We start from the raw sequence: 17,247 nt of genomic DNA on the forward strand, positions 1-17,247 counted from the left end.
ACCACCACCACCACCACCACCACCACCACCACCGCTCGCCCCTCGTGGCGGACTGGCCCTTGGCGGCCAGGGTTGGCCTGGCGCGGTGCGTTGGCCCGGGCCCCCGGGCAGGCTGGCTCGCCTCCCCTCCCCTCCCGCTGGGCCCCGAGGTGCGGGCCCTTCCTCGTAGCGGGGGGCACGGGCGCTTTTGCGTGCTTGCGGGATCCGCCTGCCGTGCTCGCGCCCGCCCGCGCGGCCCGGAGCTCCCCTGGTGCCGGGGTGCACTGAGACGCTCGGGAGGGTTTGAGGTCGCGGTTACACCGCCTGCAGCTGGGCGGGTTGCTCTTACCCCCGTGGGCCCACAGGCAAACGTTAACAGTAACTTTGCAGCTGTGTTCCTGCTTGCTTACTCTGGCACTGCTACGGCCCGTTTCCCTTGGAATGGGAGCGTCTTTTACCGGTTACTTCCTCCATTATTTTCCAGAAATCAAACTAATGCTTATGCAACCGTAACTCGTTGTGCAATCTGCTGCTCAGGCTCTGTTTGCTGGGAGATGATGTGTTTGTGTCTTCATTCTGCGTCCTGTCCAGTGTGGGAAAATGATCCTTTCTGTTTGGCGGTGGATTTGTTGTTCTTTGTGCTTAAGTGATAAACTTTTCTGCAAAGCTCGTGCTGCACCCTGGCTCTATTCTCACACCCTTACTGGCACTAGAATTTAAGGTAACTTGTCCCATCTGATGGGTACAGAAGCATGAACTGCCGTGTGCTGAACCTAGTTGTGCCGCCGCCGCCGTCTCAAACGCTGCTGGCTCTGAATCTTGGAACCAGTTCCCTTCCACCAGTTCCCTTCCACCACTAACCTGGCGTTGTCTGTTAGAGGTTTCTCGTAGCTGGTACCCTTCTTGTCTTGCACCCTCTCCTCTGCAGTACAGAGGAGTGAAAAGTAATTGCTACCGGAACTAGAACCCAAATTTGGGCTTATTCACTGGTATGTCAGGTCTGTTGGGTCCATTATGCGTGCTGTCAGTGAAGAAACCAGAAGGATGTAACCTTATAGTGTCAGAAATGATGGCTGTGTGCTAGGCAACACGTCCCCTAGCAGGCACACCGATTGCTTACGCTAGCCGCTCCAAAGGGCGCTTAGAGGACACTTGTTAGGGACACTGATCTAGGAGAGGTTGATGTAGGATCTGTGGCTCTTGTTCTAGGAACCTGAGACATTGGATATAACGAGAAGAGCTGTAATGGAGATGCATATTCATTCAATCCTAGGGCACAAACTGTTTGCAAGGCAAGGAAGCCAGGCTGTTGCATTGTATTTTTCCTTGAATGGCACTAGAATTTGCCTAAGATCAGGATAATGTAACAGCAAGTAAAAGCTAATTGGTCTGGAAAAGCAAAGCAACTACTTGCGTATACCATCATCTGGTGGTGGATTTGACTCTGCCATTTGCTAAACTGCCCTGTTTAGCAATGGAGCTGAAGTTAATCCTGCAGCCTGTTGGAGGGTTGTTCTCCCTCCCCAACCTTTTGCAGAACAGGCACGTGACCTAGGCCACCAGTATTTCAAGCAGTAATCAATTCACTGATTGGCAAGGGCCTTTTTAAAAATAGCTTGATTAATTACCTTGGAAGTTAAATGTTTTGACAGGAATTCTTCTGAAATGAGTGGTGTACTTCAGTACTTAGATTACTGGTGACTTCAAACTTACACAGCAGAAGATATTGCTGGTTTGGGCTTCTGTCTCCCTAACATGTAGCCATTTGGTATTATAACTTCTTAGCCTCATACCTTGCCTGCTACAGGCAGACATGCTCCTAGAAGCAAATGTAACACTGACAGGCAGTTGCCAAAGGCATCACTAGGGAATGATGGACAGGAACTGGTAATGCTGAGGAACAGGATTTTACCTGTTGTTTTTTTTTTTTTTTCTTTTTTTAATATCCTGGAAACAAGTGCACCTTGATAGACTAGCTCTTCATTGTCTCATGAAGACTACAGGGTAGCATTTATTGGACATGTCTATGGAAAGAAGTAACTTAGTTCTTTGTTCTAGACTTCATGCCAATATTGACCTTTGGATACACATATATATAAACAAAACTATTTTCCCTTGTTCAGTAGGCCTGTTATTAACTGCTGTACTAAGCTTCCAGAGGTTGCAAATGCAACACTGATGTTCTATGACAATGGCTTTTGCTAAAGACATGAATTATTAGGCACTGTTTACTGATGAGCAGTATTTCGACTGAAGTCTAGTCCTGAGGGTAGTGGAGAACAGCACATGCAGGTTCTGCCCATGTTTCTTCCAGCCTCATCTTCCTCAGTCAGGGACAACTTGCATCCCCTGAAACCTGTACAGAGGAAAAGGTGCCCTTTTCTCCTAGACACACTGTCCTGCCACTGTGGTTTTCTAATCATGTGTCAAACAGTCACAGAACACCACTTATTAAATCCCTTTAGCACTCATTACCTCTGAAATCAATTGGGTACAAAACCCGCTATGCTAAACACCCAAGAGGGTGAGCCCGGGGAAGACTATGGTGCTTGTAGCTAGCTGAGAAGTGTGTGACAGCAGGGTGAGGCAGCATCCTAGTAGAACCCATTCTATGTGTCTTCCTCCTCCAGAAATAATGCATCTCATCTGTAGCATAAGCTTCTGTAATAACTTATGTTCTAGTGTGTATACTGTATCTGCGTGTTTCCAAAAGCCTTCATGTAACAGCTTGTATAAAATATCAGCTTCCCCTTTTCATGCAGGTAGACTCAGCCCTTGTAGTGCTGTTCTGGCTTGCATTCATTGAAAAGGCAGTACTTCAGCTGAAAGGCTTTATGTTATAGGCCACTTTTTATTCCACTAGGTCCTCTTCCAACCACTGACAATTCAGCTCTACTTATGGAGGTTAAATAGAGAAGCAAGCATAAAGAATACAAGTGTGTAATGGCTCTAGAAATTTATTCTCAGAGCTTAGTGCTTCAGCTATGATTAAAATGCTTATTAAGCAATTTAAAAATGCTACTGACTGGGTACTAGAACTAGACAATAAGATCAACACCATTACTTTCAAGCACTGACAGATACTAGTTTGCTCATGCCACTGAAGTAGGATCGTTCCCGTTCACTCATCACTTCAAAATGCAGAGGTCTTCTACAGAAGTTGCATTCAGCTGATGAGTGTGGTTTCAGCTCCAGACCAACATCCTTCCACGTAGCCAGCAGTTTTTCTGTTATGAACAGAGAAATTTATTGAGAACAGCTCTTGCTTAGGACACTAAATCATTTTAGAGAAACAGAAAAATAGGAAATTGGTATGTGCCTTTTCTTAGCAAAAGAAAAGGGATAATAGGAATTTGCTGTGACATAGTCTAGAGGTAGGTGACCAGGCTGCAATTAAGTCTCAGCTGAGCTTAGATTGCCTCTTTTCACAGGATCAAACAGCAGCTGGTCTCCCTGGACATACCTTCTCTTAAACATTGATAACAGCTCAGCTGAGGAGAGCAGGTTTCTTTGGACCCCTATGCAATAAATATGAAGACTGGTTTGACCAAAACAGAACACTAGATCAAGTACTACACTGGGCTTTATGCACTGTGCTCTAGGCTGCAATGCACTGGCTTTCACCAGTCATGCTCAAAGGAAGTTAAGCACAGAAGCAAGCAGTACGAGTGCAGCAATGAAGAGACTTTGCCCAAGCTAGTGATGTCTAAAGCTAATATTTCCTAGTCTCATTATTAGACCAAGGACTGCAGAGACCCCTGTATTGTCTTCACATTGATGCAAAAACCCACTCACCAAGGAAATAACTCATCATCTGAGGGGTGTGGTGAGGTGTAGGGGCAATACGTAGCAGCTCTTCCCCACGGGGAACCGTGGGGTAATTGATTGCTTGGACATAGATGCTGTGCTGGCTCATCAGCTTGTCGCAGATTTCTGTATTTTTAGCAGCATCTGCAACCTAAAATTCAAAGTAGGTAATTACAAGATTAACCAAAACATGCAAGGTTGATGGAACTCTGAAACCAACTTAGCTACCCAGAAGAATCAAACATGACTGTTCTTCCTTGCACCTGTTAGTAGGCCACATGGCAAAAAGAGGGGTTTAAAAGCTCACCACAATGCCCTCTGAGGCTAGGGCCACATCACTGCAACCCCAGCACATAGCTGCTCAGACCTGCACTCTTCTGCAGTTTGTGTTCCTTTTTGTACAGTGTTAGACTGCAGGTCATACGCTTTAGCATTCTGCTTTAAAGCATTTATAGCAGGCTGAGGTTAATCTAATGTTCTTGTTCTTCAGGCAGGGAATAAAAGCCAGACTGCTAGCACATCACTGCTGAATATTAGCATGGGTTTCAACTTTGTGAACCTTTACTAGTAAGCTGGAAGTGTAATGTGATCATAGACAGTAAAACAGGCGCCATGGCTCTGTTAACAGATATCTTAAACACTCACCCTTATTGGAATGATGTGACTGGGGCAGTGCACCACAGGAAGTCCTGCATCCATCAGCATCTGTCTCATAAGCTTAACGTTGCGTTGGTGTTGGCGTCTCAGAACTTGCCCCTCTGCACTCTTTAGAGTTCTGACCGATTCTAGTGCGCCAGCTAAGAGCATGGGTGGCAGGGATGTGGTGAAAATGAAGCCAGCAGCATATGAACGCACAGTGTCTATTAGAGAACTCGTACTGGAGATGTACCCTCCTACACAACCAAATGCTTTGCCTGAAAAGAAAAAGGCAGCCAAGCTTATTCCCTCCACCCTTTAGAATGGCTTAAAGTACAGCTGTACATGGCAGGCAACAATTCCAGCCCTCCCACTACTAATCTTGTATTAATTCAGCACATGTTACAGCTTTGTTTTTAAACCAATCCTGGTAATAACTAGATCTGTATGACAAAGCGAGGACAGTTCAAAATGCTCCATCTCAAGTACTCATGTTCTGATTTAGGGAAGATCTTATAAGCAGAAGTATCAACTACACTGACTTCAGTAGTGACCCCAAACAATCAGCACTAAGTCTCTCAGCAGATTTAAAGTAATCTGTCCCAGGGCTGCTAGAAATAGCCTGTGCTCCTAAGGAGCACAGAGGTTACTGTGATTACATGGTAGATACCAGATCCTTTTCCCAAAAAGCAGGGGACTGTTTAGGTACCAGAGGAGAACCCCACATAAAATTAGAGTGTCTGCTGAACTCTTCTGTTTTTATTAAGTTAAGAAATTGTATTACCAGGAAAGTTCATGGCTTTTAAACTTGTTAAGCTGTATTAATTGTTTGGAAGCAATTTAAACAACACTTCAGTCTGCAGCAGTAACTTACTCTGGAGCCTGCATTCTATTCAGATAACAGCAGTTGCTTCAGTTCTTGTCAAATCTCTTTACATAACTCCCCATCTCAGGTTTCTGGATTAGAAACACTCCATTTCACATAAAAGAACTAAGTACTACTAAATATAGATTACTACTATGCTAGCATTCTCACCCAAATTTACTCTACAGTTGTATAATATACCACTGGAGGATTTTTGCTAGCTTGTTTAAATGCTACCTTAACTGGTTTGTAAGGCAGTGTAAGTAGCTTAACACAAATGCTGTTGAAAATTTATGGGACGTACTTAAATCCTTTGGACTCTTTGAAAAAATCCAAACCCTCAAATCCCTAGCAAGTTCACTTGAATAGACTAATTTTGAGTTAACCCACTTAATTTGGCTGCTGCTAAGCTTTGCTGACTTAAGGTACATGAGCTTCTGTGAGGCTGCCAGGCCACGCATACCAAGTGTTCCAGAGATGATGTCCATTTTGTGCATGATTCCATCCCGGTCTCCTATACCACCGCCTCGAGCTCCATACAGCCCCACGGCATGCACTTCATCTACAAAAGTGATTGCCCCGTGTTCATGGGCCACATCACACAGCTCTTCCAGAGGACAGACTGCGCCTAGGAATAAAAGCAGTGATTGGCAGAAGCACCCCAAACACTAGCCATTTTAAAAGACTATTTTCATGTCAACCCTTACACCATTTTATGCTTTTAGATCTAAGATATAGATGACTTGAGTATGAAGTGCACTACAAGGAGATGGGTTTATGCCACCTTACCATCCATTGAGTGAACAGTTTCAAATGCAACAATTTTAGGAGTAGATGGATCAGACTTCTTCAGCAATTCTCGAAGATGGTTGACATCATTATGGCGAAATATGTGCTTTGGCACTCTGCTGTTTCGGATCCCCTGAATCATGGAGGCATGGTTTCCTGAATCAGAGTAAATCTCGCAGCCTGAGGGAACAACCAGTTACACTTTTAGTCCAGAAAGCATTAACTGATTAAGCAAAAATGATATTTAGGGCTTTAGTGCCTCAACTAAAACAAATGTGAGCTTAAGGAAATACTGAAGAGTTTTTAAAGTCTTTAGTGTTCTAGTTAATTCTCTTAAAAAATCTGGAGTTAAAGCAAACCTGTCCTGGACTAGAGGGGGAGGGGTGATGGGGAAAAGTTCACACCCACAAGATGGCAAGAAACTAAGTCTCTGCTGCCTCATTTTTAGGTGCTTTCAGATGTCAGAGCAGAAGAATTGGAGCCTTTTGTCCCCAATTCTTTCTGGGGGTCTTAGGTCCTGGACCTCAGTTTCAGTAGGCTGCTCCTATGATTTGTAGAGCTAAACAGAACTTAAATGTGGCATTCAAACAGATGACACTTCTGGCTGAGTAGGATGAATTCTCAAGTTTAGGTAGACATTTGTGAAATGTACTTCCAAGAGGAATACAGGGTTGTGTCTTTGTAGTAAATATGGGATGCAGTTTGAGATCTCACCTGGCAGCATTTTGGCTAGGGTGAAGAGGGTGGAGTCATTTGCTACAAAGCAAGATGAGAACAGTAATGCTGCATCTTTTCCATGAAGATCAGCTAGTTCTTTTTCCAAATCAACATGAAATTTACTTGTTCCTGAAATATTTCTTGTGCCTCCTGCTCCAGCACCATGTTGTTTCAGTGTATCCCTACAGAGTGCCCAAGAAGAGGCATTAGTGTTACTGAGAAACACAAAGATGAATATAGGATTATTGCTGAAAACATTCTACGTGTAATCTACATTCTGAGAAGAACTGGCTGTGAAAAGCAGCTGTCACTTTTAAGGTCTCTGAGCAACTTGCACAACCCAGGGATTTAATAAGCTGGTGAATAAGGTATCAAGTATAGCTGCAATATAAAATCCAGTTTATCTGGTAATGTTTGGGGGCTTTGAGGAAATTCAAGGAGTAGGGTCAGGGACTGACAGACTGTTGCAGCCCTGGAGGAAATAGAAATACTAAGTTACCTATTGTGGCTCAAGAGAAGAATATAAACTCTAAGACTTACATACATGAGAGTAATACCAGAAGTAGTTTATGAAGTACAGTATAGAAATAAATTCCATAGAAGCTTTTGTAGAAAGACTTTTATAGAAGTTACCGTAGCTTGTAATTGCCTCTCAAGAGCACAGCACTACTCACATAACAGCTCCACACACGCGAGGGTGACGACTCATCCCCAGGTAATCATTGCTGCACCATACAGACACCTCTTTTTTGGTGATAAGAGAATCAGAATAGTCATCTGCCATGGGAAAGATTTGTGCCTTTCGATTCACTGTTTTGAATATTCGATAAGTGTGATCCTTCTTCTTTTCATCTATCTTCTTCTCAAAGAACTGATCATACTGGAAGGTGGACACAGCTGAAATGACACAGACTTAAGTACACAGGAATTAATCACAAAAAAACAGGCTATAGGGGTTTTGCCAGTTAATCTTACATTTTGGCAAGTTATCCTGAAGCAGATGAGAGACACTTTCTGGTCTTTGCTTTAGCACAATATCCTTAAACTTCTTAAGCAAGCCACTCTGCTCTTCTCCCTCAGTCTCAGGGCTCTTCACTGCAGAATTAGTTGGTGTTTTGACAAATTCTGTACCTAGACATTGCAAAGAATTCCAGTGAGCTTAATCAGTTTAAAACAAAATGAAAAGATAAGTTACAAGTCCAGCAAGGAACATATATAAGCAGCTCTCTAACCCTTTTGCTCCTTGAGAGAGTGTAATTGAACCCATGTGGGATTCCGCTGGGATCAGCTCTCTTATTTGCGTCTAACTTTGCCCTATCAGGCAAAAGGGAAAAACTAGCTTGCTGATCAGTGACAATACAATATGTAATTTCCTTGTACCACACCTGGCTTATCCTGACTAGCAAACCTACTCTATATGGCTAGAGCTTCCATCTGAAAGAGCTGGTACACAGCTAACTGAAAGCAGGACTTCTGGTTACAGCTTCCTTTTCATTCCCAGTGATTTGTTCAGCTGGTAGGGAAGTTCTTCCAAGCCACAGAGAAAACCAGAGAAGTAAAACAAGCTTCCTTTCTCAGAAAGGCAGCAAAGTTTTACTGATGTGTGTGAAAAGTGTTTTTTCACAAAACTTTGTCAGAAGTTTTTCTTTGAAGGACAGCCCTTCTAGAACAAGATTGCAAGCCAGACAACATCCTTTCCTTGCATGAAAGGAAAAAGGTTGGTTGCTTGCTTTCCAGCTTGGATTTGTACTGCTACTTGCACAGTAGCCTGTCCTGACTCTTCTTGTCTGGATATACCACTTTGTCTATACTAGCACTTTGATAAAGCTCACTCGAGTCCTAAACATCTGCTCTGAGTGCAAGCATTACAGCTTGATTCAGACAGCAAAATCGCCCCAGGCAATCGCTGCTGGTATGCTGTTAACACCTATGTTCTCCTACAACAGTGTGCAATCTTGCATAATCCTACCCACACAATTTAAGTGGGTATTGTAGAGACTTGGCACGCACTGGCGCGAGGTCAAGCACCCAAAGCTCTTGAAAGAAACAAATGCTTCAGTGTGAGAATACGTACCCTTCCTCTCCGACTGCATTTCCTGCACATCCTCCTGGAGTTCCAGGCTGGCTTTGCAGAAAACATTACTGTTCCCGTGACTCATCTGAGCTGCCAGGAACGGGCATTTAGTAGCAGCGCTCGGGGGGCCAGCGGCGGGCGGGCGGCCGGCGGCCGGCTGGGATCCACTTGTATTCTGTTCAGCCTCGTCCTTGGCGTTTTTGGCCTCTGAGGTAGGAGCGGGGGGAAGGCAAGGCTTCAGTCCCGTCGTTTTGGTACAGTCGCTCAAGCTTTTCTACCTCTTTTCCTAGCGGTTCACGCGGCACGAGACCGTGGGAACTGTTTAACGGAGCGCGCGTGTCTGCCTTACACGCGTGACGTTCCAGCAAGCCCGGGGGGCCCGCGAGGGGCTCGCACGCCGCCGCAGCCCTGCGCCCTGCCCCGTCCGCGGCGTCGGGGCGACCCTGCCTTGGGACGAGGCCTCCCGTTAGCCGTTCTTCCCCTCGCCGCTTGCCCGTCCCTCCCTCCCGGGAGGGGGGTCGCCAGCCGCGGGGCCCGGCCCCTCCCCAGCCCGCGGCCGCCGCGCCCCGGCGGCTCCTACTCACGGCGGCGGGCGGCGGGGGTCTCCTCGGCCTGCTGCCGGCGGGCGGCCGAGGTGGCGAGGGCGCGGGCGGCGGGCGCCGCCGCCTCCATCATGCGCGGGCAGTGCTGGGCGTAGAGCAGCAGCGAGGGCCCGGCCTTCTGCAGGAAGGCCTGCGGCACGCGGGCCAGGAACGGGCAGCTCCGCACCACCGCCTCCATCACGGCACGGCACGGCACGGCACGGCACGGCACGGCACGGCACGGCACGGCACGGCACGGCACGGCACGGCGGAAGTGGCGTCAGCCCCGGCCGGGAAGCGCAGCAGAGCGGAGCGCGCCGAGCGGCCTTCGCGGGCGCCCCCTGACTGCCGCCGCCCGCCGCCGCCGCTCCCTATATAGGCCGGGCGGGCAGCGCGCAGGCGCAGTGCGGCCGCGCCGCCCCGCCGCACGGCGCAGGCGCGGGGCTGCGCTGAGGGCGCGGCGCCGCCGCCGCCGCCCTGAGGCGCTGTGAGGGGCCGCGGCCGCCCGCCCGCCCGCCCCCTCCGCGCTGCTTTTCCGCGAGGCTCGGAGCCCCTTGCCCGCAGCGCGCACACCCTAAGCCCGCCTGTCGGCGAGGAGGCGGCGGGCGCTGCGCGGGCGGCCCGGCCCGGCCGCCGCGGGGCTTCCCGGCGCCGCCGCGCAAAGCTCCGCGCCTCTCGAGTGCGCCGTCGCTCGGCTTCTGAGGAGAGATAAGATACTCGTAAAACAGCAGGAAGTAAAACCGAGCCCTGCGTCCTCTGGTCTGCAGCGAACGCTGAGGTTTATCTGTTTAACTGCTTCCAAGTTTTTTTTTTTAATTACTATTATTTTCCTCTTTTGTTTCATTTTGCATTTTTTTAGTGCTAACAGGAGCTCTCCTTGTAAAGCTCGCTGTAGCAGTACTGACTGTAGGAAGTGCTCAATGAGCTGGCACTAACTGCTGAAACATGGAAAGAATCGAGAGGAAAAGATGCCTTTTTTTCCCCCTTCCCCCCATTTTGAAAAATAATGGTTTAAACAGAAAACAGAAAAATGATTTTAATGGAAAAAATGGTTTTAATTCACGCAGAATACTGCCTCCCTCATCCTCGCAGCCAGGCAAAAGCCAGCTTTTCAGTGGGTTAAAATTGAGACAGCAGCGCTTTTTTAGTAAGAGGTGTGGGGTGTTAGGAAGAGTGCCCTTTTGAAAGTTCACTCTTGACTAACATCTGGCGTACTGTCTGGTTACTAGAAGGCACTTGTACTACAGTGATTAGGGAAATGCAAAACCTACCTGGAATTGTGTCTGTTGAACCCTTGAGTTTGGATGCACAAGACACTAGGAAGATATTGGTCAATATTTGCATGTTACAAATTAATCCGTAGATAACTCCTCTGCAAGAGGGCAGGGGGAAGACCAGCAGAATATTTGCCTGCTCCTGCCGTCGTCACTGAGTCAGTTTAAAGATGCTAGTTGCAGTAGGTAAACTCGTGGCCTGAATATGCAGATCATGAAGAAGTCAAGCTCTTCAAACCGTAGTTAAGCAGCAGAATCACTGTCAACTTCAGTGTGTCATTAAGCTCTGAGATAGGAAATGGCATGCAGTTCAGCCCTCACTTACTCCTCGTGGAGCCCTAGAAAAGTGAATAGGGCTTTACAAGGTAGAGGCATAGGATTTGGGTTTTAATGGGGCTGGAGGGTGTTTTAAACACAGTTCACTTCTTGCTTGAAGTGAAACTTAGAATTTAGGATAGCGTTGATTAAGTCTTAATACTCATTATTTCAGCAACACAATGCAGAAGTTGCCATTAAGCTGGTCTTTCTCAGTGGGTATCATTAAACTGCGTTTGTGCCAGTTTTTTGTTCTATAAATAAATGATAAAGCTAAGGTTACAGTATTTGATCCAAGCCTGTACCATGGTTGTGATAACAGCAGCCTTGGTCACTTGGTCAGTGCTTCAAGTTGTTAGCTGAGTTCATGAAGAGAGCTCTTTTTTCATAATTGGCTTTCAGTGGGCATTACATGCCTCAAGTATTTACATTTTGCAAAACATAATGGTGAATACGCTATTTAAAGATACCTGATCTATGTTTTGGATGGCTGCTCCTCCTCAGACATTTGACTGTCTACCATTAAGCTGTTGCTGACATCAGTTATTTTAAAAAATGAGGAAACTGATTACTAAACTCTACTGTGCAGATGTGTGGTGAATATTACCAGAGCAGAGTTATGTTTCTGAACCTGAGGGATCATTCTAGTATTTTTTTGGATTAATTTCAGTTTTAATACAGAAACAGTCTAACATGCTTGGTTTACAGTATGTTGATGGTGTTTTTCCTTCTCATACTCCTCTTATTCTGTCACCATGCTACTTAATTCAAGAAGGACAGAAGGAATACTTACTTTATTAACAACAAGATGCCCTAGAGAAAGGTGTTGTGCAAGTTCACTGGCAGAGTAGTGTAACAGACTGCAAAGCTCATCTGTGTAGACACCTGCCACAGCAGGTTCAATCCCACAGAAATCTGATAATACTTCTTTATCCTAATAATCTTAGTAGCAACTTCTTACTATGTTGCAAGGTTGGGGAATAAAGTGCATTAGTCTAGTCTGTTGCCAGAATACAAACTTGTGCTTTTAGAGTTAAACTATGCATCTGAAGTTGGGTCAGTAAATGAGCCTGAAGAGCATCTGCTTGTTACCCAACATAACTCAAGGTTAGAAGCTGAGACAAAGTGACCTTGACTAAGATACTGAGATCTCCAAATGGTGCCAAACTCTTAGCTCTCCTGTCAAACTTTCTTAGAATCCATGGTATTAATCAGACCCCATAATAACACTGTTTTAGAGCTTGTTTCTCGTGAATTTATTTAACCTTGTGCATTACGGAAGTTGCACAGGGCCAAATAGCAATGAAATGGCATTAACTTGACCCTTATTTTGGGGAACTGCCAAAGGAGAATGTCACTGTCAGTGCACAGAGATGGTTGTGAGCTTGAGGACCAATAAAGGGGTGAGAAAAAGTGGTAAAATTAGGGGAAGTGTACTGCTGTGCCAGTTCACTCACTTTGGGAGTTTTAGATACTGAAGATGAGGTAAATGCTACTAAAGCTAGTATTGATTAAAATTTCTTAGGGATTTAGTGGATTAATTAAATAGTATTTAAAGATTTTAATTGTGGGGCTGTATTACCATCATTCTACGAGGCTGAGGAGAAACTAGCTGGAGTGCCATGTAAATGCTTTTGCTACACTCCAAGAAGAGGATTTCAGATAGATGCATGGATGGTACCTTAGTAGCTGAGTAGGGAGCAGCTCATCCCGAGAGAAAAACTAGGCGTATGCAGCCTGTCAGGAGGCTGGTGGTGGGCACAGGAGAAGCGAGTCGCTGCCTGTGAATAGATAAAGGACAATAGCATATACCAAAGGAGGAAAATTTAAGCTGAGGGGATGACACTGGTGTGAGAACAAACTCCTACTCAGCTGGCCATGAAGAAGTTTATGTTGGAATTTGGGTGGTTCCTGGCTGTAACTGTGTTTGGGAACAGCCTCCTGGTAAGAGTCTCTGAGACCATGAATACCAGCTGGCTTTTTGCAAAGGAAGCTTGATCTGCCTGAAAGATTCATAGAATGTAGCGGCAGGAGAAAAGGTCGTTAACCAGAGAGTGTCTGCTGATTTTAGTTCCCTAAAGCCCATTCCATTCTGATGATTTGTCCATTTGTTTGCTAAATAAATTGCAAGAGGGGAAAAAGGTTAAATTCCAATAATCTGGGAGATAGATGAGAAGCAGTAGAAAGTGGTTCCCATATAGAAGTCTAAAGAAGGAGGGGAGGAAAAGAAAAATCCCCTGTCACAAGGTCAAGTTGATTTTTACAGATGTCCATGAAAAGTTCCTGCTGAAGATAGTCTCTTTCTATGTTACTGGTTTACAAGACAGGCTAAGCTGGAAATTACTGTAAAAATACTTCCCTGCCATCTCTCTTCTGTTTCTAGGAATATTAGGAAAACTTTTAGAGAACTTGACCAGCAGTTTGTAACCTTAACGCAGTCTCACATCTGTCAGCGATTAGTTCCTCAGGAATTTGAGTGGATTTTATGATCTTTAAAGAAATCTTTAGATTCTTCAGGAAAAAAGCAAGAGTCAAAACCTCTCTGCACCCAGGTTAGCCAAAGGAAAGCATGTAACTGTACTGTTAGCAAAACTGAATCCCTCTTGCCCACTTCCTGAGTTGGAGCTGCACACAGTTCTCATTTTTCCCATCCATTCAGTATCACAAAAGGGCAAGCCAGAAAAACAATCCCTCTTCCCCCTACACAAATCGCTGTCTATATTGAGATCAGAATTTTCCAAAGGAATGGATGTGATCCTGACATCTGGATTTTATCCAGACTCAAATTCCAGGCTTGGATCTAAGAATTTTTATTTCCAGTGCTGAGACTAGCACTTCTTAGAAAGTTGTTTACCTTTTAAGGCCAAATCCAAGGGTCACAATGGTGGCAGCATAGTGAAAATTCCTTGTATGTTGAATTTCTTTGGTGTTTTTTTTTCCCTCCTCTCTTCGTTTGGATCGAGTGCTCTCCATGTCTTCCTTGCATGATAAAAGAGGAAAGTTTCTTTCTCTCTGTGGCCATGTAATCTACCAGGAGTTTAATCAAGCTGGAAGAGGTGCTGAATGTTGAGGTGTGTGGTATCTGTTGGAGAGTGAGTAAGCAGTACCTCCATTTCTGAGGCAGCAAATGGGCACACTCCTTATCTAGGGTCACACAACCAAGTGCCAAATTGTTTTTCTCCTGGTATAGTAGATGCCTTAAAAATTCATGGGCTGCATGTGGGTCCTCACAAGTGTGTTGAATAAAGATGCTTCCTGCCTGCCTGCTGAGGCCTAGGTGCTACTGGTTGATGCCGAGGGCTTGTATAGCTCGGCAAGTCCCATTACATCAGTCTGACTCATGCTCAGGTGGAACAGGAGAAGCTCTTGCACCCTAATACAGGCACCCTGCCCTTCTGCTGGAGGGCACTACTCCCACATTAGGGCTGCTGCAACTTTCAGCCCATCTGATTAGCACATCCAGAAATGATTTAGCTTAATTACAGAGTATCTTCTTGACTTTCCTCAAGTTGCCTCAGAGTTGGAAATCATAAAGCAGTCTCTTTCATTTTGCATCCTCAAGTTTGTCTTGCTGCTTGCGGGACATCTCAGGGACTGATACCAGAATTCTAGCTAGTGTTAGCTTTGCCTCACATTCAGTGATTTGCAATCACACCCTTGTTTGTTCTTCTCTCACATTCTTTTCTTTCTTGTCTTAGAAGGGACCAATAGGCTCCAACCAGTATGTTTTAGTTAGGATTATTGTGGGCTTCAGCCTGACATTTTTCTTGCATTTTTTTAGTCCTCCTTTTTCCTTGTTACCTCCTTAGGCAGAGATATCACCTTCTATATCCAGTTAAGGAGCTTGAACTCTCTGTGTAGTTAGCAGAGAAGGAAAAGTATTTTCCAAAGAGTGCATCTGAGTATTTTTTGTAAAAAGGGATGAGAGGGTGGAGAAAGGACTTAGTTCCTAAATTAAGTTCTCGATAACTGGAGTTCTGACGAGAGAAAGAAGTGCATGTAATTTTCCTGTCTGAATGAACAGCCCAGAGAAACTCAAGTCATGTTTACAAAGTAAAGCATTTTTGCTACAGGTAGTTCTGAGCAACTGCCACAGCTCCTCAGATGTGCTTGGGTTTGGGCATTGACAGAAAGGTGGAAGTCAGGGCAGAAATGGGATTGTAGAAGTCCTTGAAAACAAGAAATCAACACACAAGCAGTAGGAAATGAAAGACGCTGGAGGAATTTTGGGCATGTAGGAGTCTGATGTAATGGGGCCCATTGACAGTCTTTTTTAAAGCACTGCCATGTTATGACTCTTCTGTCGATCAGAAGATTGCTAGAAATCAATGACATACAGAATGCTAGCAACAGGGAAAGGTAAAAGTCATATTCCAGACTTCTATACCTGTTCCACAGACCCCATGCAGACACCTTACTAGGCAATAGCATTTTCAAGTGCTCTCATTCCTCCCCAGTGGCTGCTCTGTGTACAGTTCTACAGGGTAAACTAAATCCTTTGTATGAATTGGTATAGTTTTGCCAAAATGGAGATTCCCTGGGTTGACCAGGTTTTAATCAGTACTATTCTGTTTCCTGCAGATATATATGCTACTTTCCTTTTTTTGGGTGGAGTAATACAGATAAGATTGTCTTTTCAGCCAGGACATAAGGATAAAAGAATCCTTATCTGGCTGTTGTACAGCATTAGACATAGCTTCCCCTGAAAGAGTCTTAAGAACTCCCTTGGAGAAAGCAAGCAATGAACAGAGGGAAGTGTAAATCAGCATTTTGATCTCTTATTGTTCCCATCAATGGTCCGGGAAACTTTATAGTTAGAGAACCAGCTCCTTGAAAGAAATTTTCCAAAGGATGAGAGAGAAGTAGCCAAGCAGTAGAGAAGAAGGATGCCTCCCTTGTAAGAGAAGATGTTCCAGAGGGGAAAACAACATGGATTTCTGTGGTGACAGGGCGTATGAAACATCACAGGTCCAAACCCACTCCTCTGGGAAAGAGGAGAGTCAGTAACTCCACAGCAGACAGCTGGAAGGATGAGGTACAGACTGCTTGGTGTCTGGTCCCTTCCACTGCAAATCTTCCTCCTAGTTTCAGACTTGCTTGCTTCTGCCCATCGGGCTTGCTATGCCATTTTGCTTTAGCTTGTGTTGCTTAATCTTTGAGGCAGAAGACTTATTTCTTCTCCTCATGCTCCAAAGATTACAGATAAAGTTAGAAGGGCAATGATAAGGTATTAAAATAAGAGCGCTGGCTATAGCAGGGGTCAGTGCTTAAATATTAAGGAAGGAAATTAGTATATCCTATCTCCAGACCAGAGAAACTCTGCAACATGTTCAGGTTTCTTGGAGTTATCCTGTCCCAGTATACCTGGCTTCCGTTCCTAGCTTACCTTTGTACTGAACTCTTGGAAAAGCTAGCAAATGCTTCATTCACACTTTTTACAACTCAGCCTATGACTAGCAAAGCTCTGGGCTTTGCTTTCAAGGCTCCTCGCCACCCTGCCTGCCAAACAGCACAGGCAGCACTGGGAGGATTACAAACGAGGACCAGCCAGGACAGCTGAGGGTGGGAGGTTCCTGGGGTACTGTGACCCAGGAGGCAGCCTGTTCTTGGTGTAGTTTATTTGACCTGACAGTTTTCCAGCTGCTTTGAACACTGACCCAGTTCTAATCTACAGTATTAGAGGGCCCAAGGGAGCAAGTTTTTAAAGTGGTGTGTTGAGTGAACTTAGTTTAGCCAGGTGTTGGCTTGGGGTGGTGAGAATGAACGGGAAACAGTTCAATGTGTTGTTTTCTTGTATCTATCGGAGACCTCTGAAAAAGAACCTGGAGTCTCTAATGCCTTATTTAAGGAAACCGCCACTTAGTATCAGGTAAGATGCGGGTACTTTCTCATAGAATTGCATGTTGCTGCAGCCCTGGGTGAAGAAGGAGAAAACTGATTCCTGGGAATCTCTTAGAAATAGATAGAAGTGAAAGCATTGCATAGGAAAAGAGTTGAAAGGGATCAGCTGAGAAATTAAGACTGAAACAGGACAAATAAAAGCACAGGCATAAGTAATTCTCTTTACTTCCATGTCTGTTTTGTCATGTCAAATTGGTTGTGAGGAGAGACAAAGGGAGAGGAGAGGAGAAGGTTTTATGTATTATTGGCTTAGCATTAGGTGTGGATCGTTCATTTGCCTTGTGTGCTGAGGTTCTGTATAGTGCTCTG

General features: G+C 45.2%; 1 protein-coding gene across 1 annotated transcript; it reads right to left on the bottom strand.

The window, feature by feature from the left end:
- Positions 1-2,810: 2,810 nt before the first annotated feature.
- On the bottom strand, positions 2,811-9,767 carry ALAS1 (5'-aminolevulinate synthase 1). The gene is made up of 10 exons (XM_062585791.1): positions 9,452-9,767; positions 8,868-9,074; positions 7,769-7,924; positions 7,468-7,690; positions 6,791-6,975; positions 6,077-6,256; positions 5,751-5,915; positions 4,432-4,700; positions 3,775-3,937; positions 2,811-3,206 (listed from the first exon to the last, which is right to left on the bottom strand). The coding sequence occupies exons 1-10, from the start codon at positions 9,645-9,647 to the stop codon at positions 3,046-3,048; spliced, it is 1,905 nt and encodes a 634-aa protein (XP_062441775.1). The 5' UTR covers positions 9,648-9,767; the 3' UTR covers positions 2,811-3,045.
- Between the last annotated feature and the right edge of the window lie 7,480 nt (positions 9,768-17,247).

Source organism: Rhea pennata, chromosome 12 (assembly GCF_028389875.1).
Source record: "Rhea pennata isolate bPtePen1 chromosome 12, bPtePen1.pri, whole genome shotgun sequence".
Classification (NCBI taxonomy): Eukaryota; Metazoa; Chordata; class Aves; order Rheiformes; family Rheidae; genus Rhea; species Rhea pennata.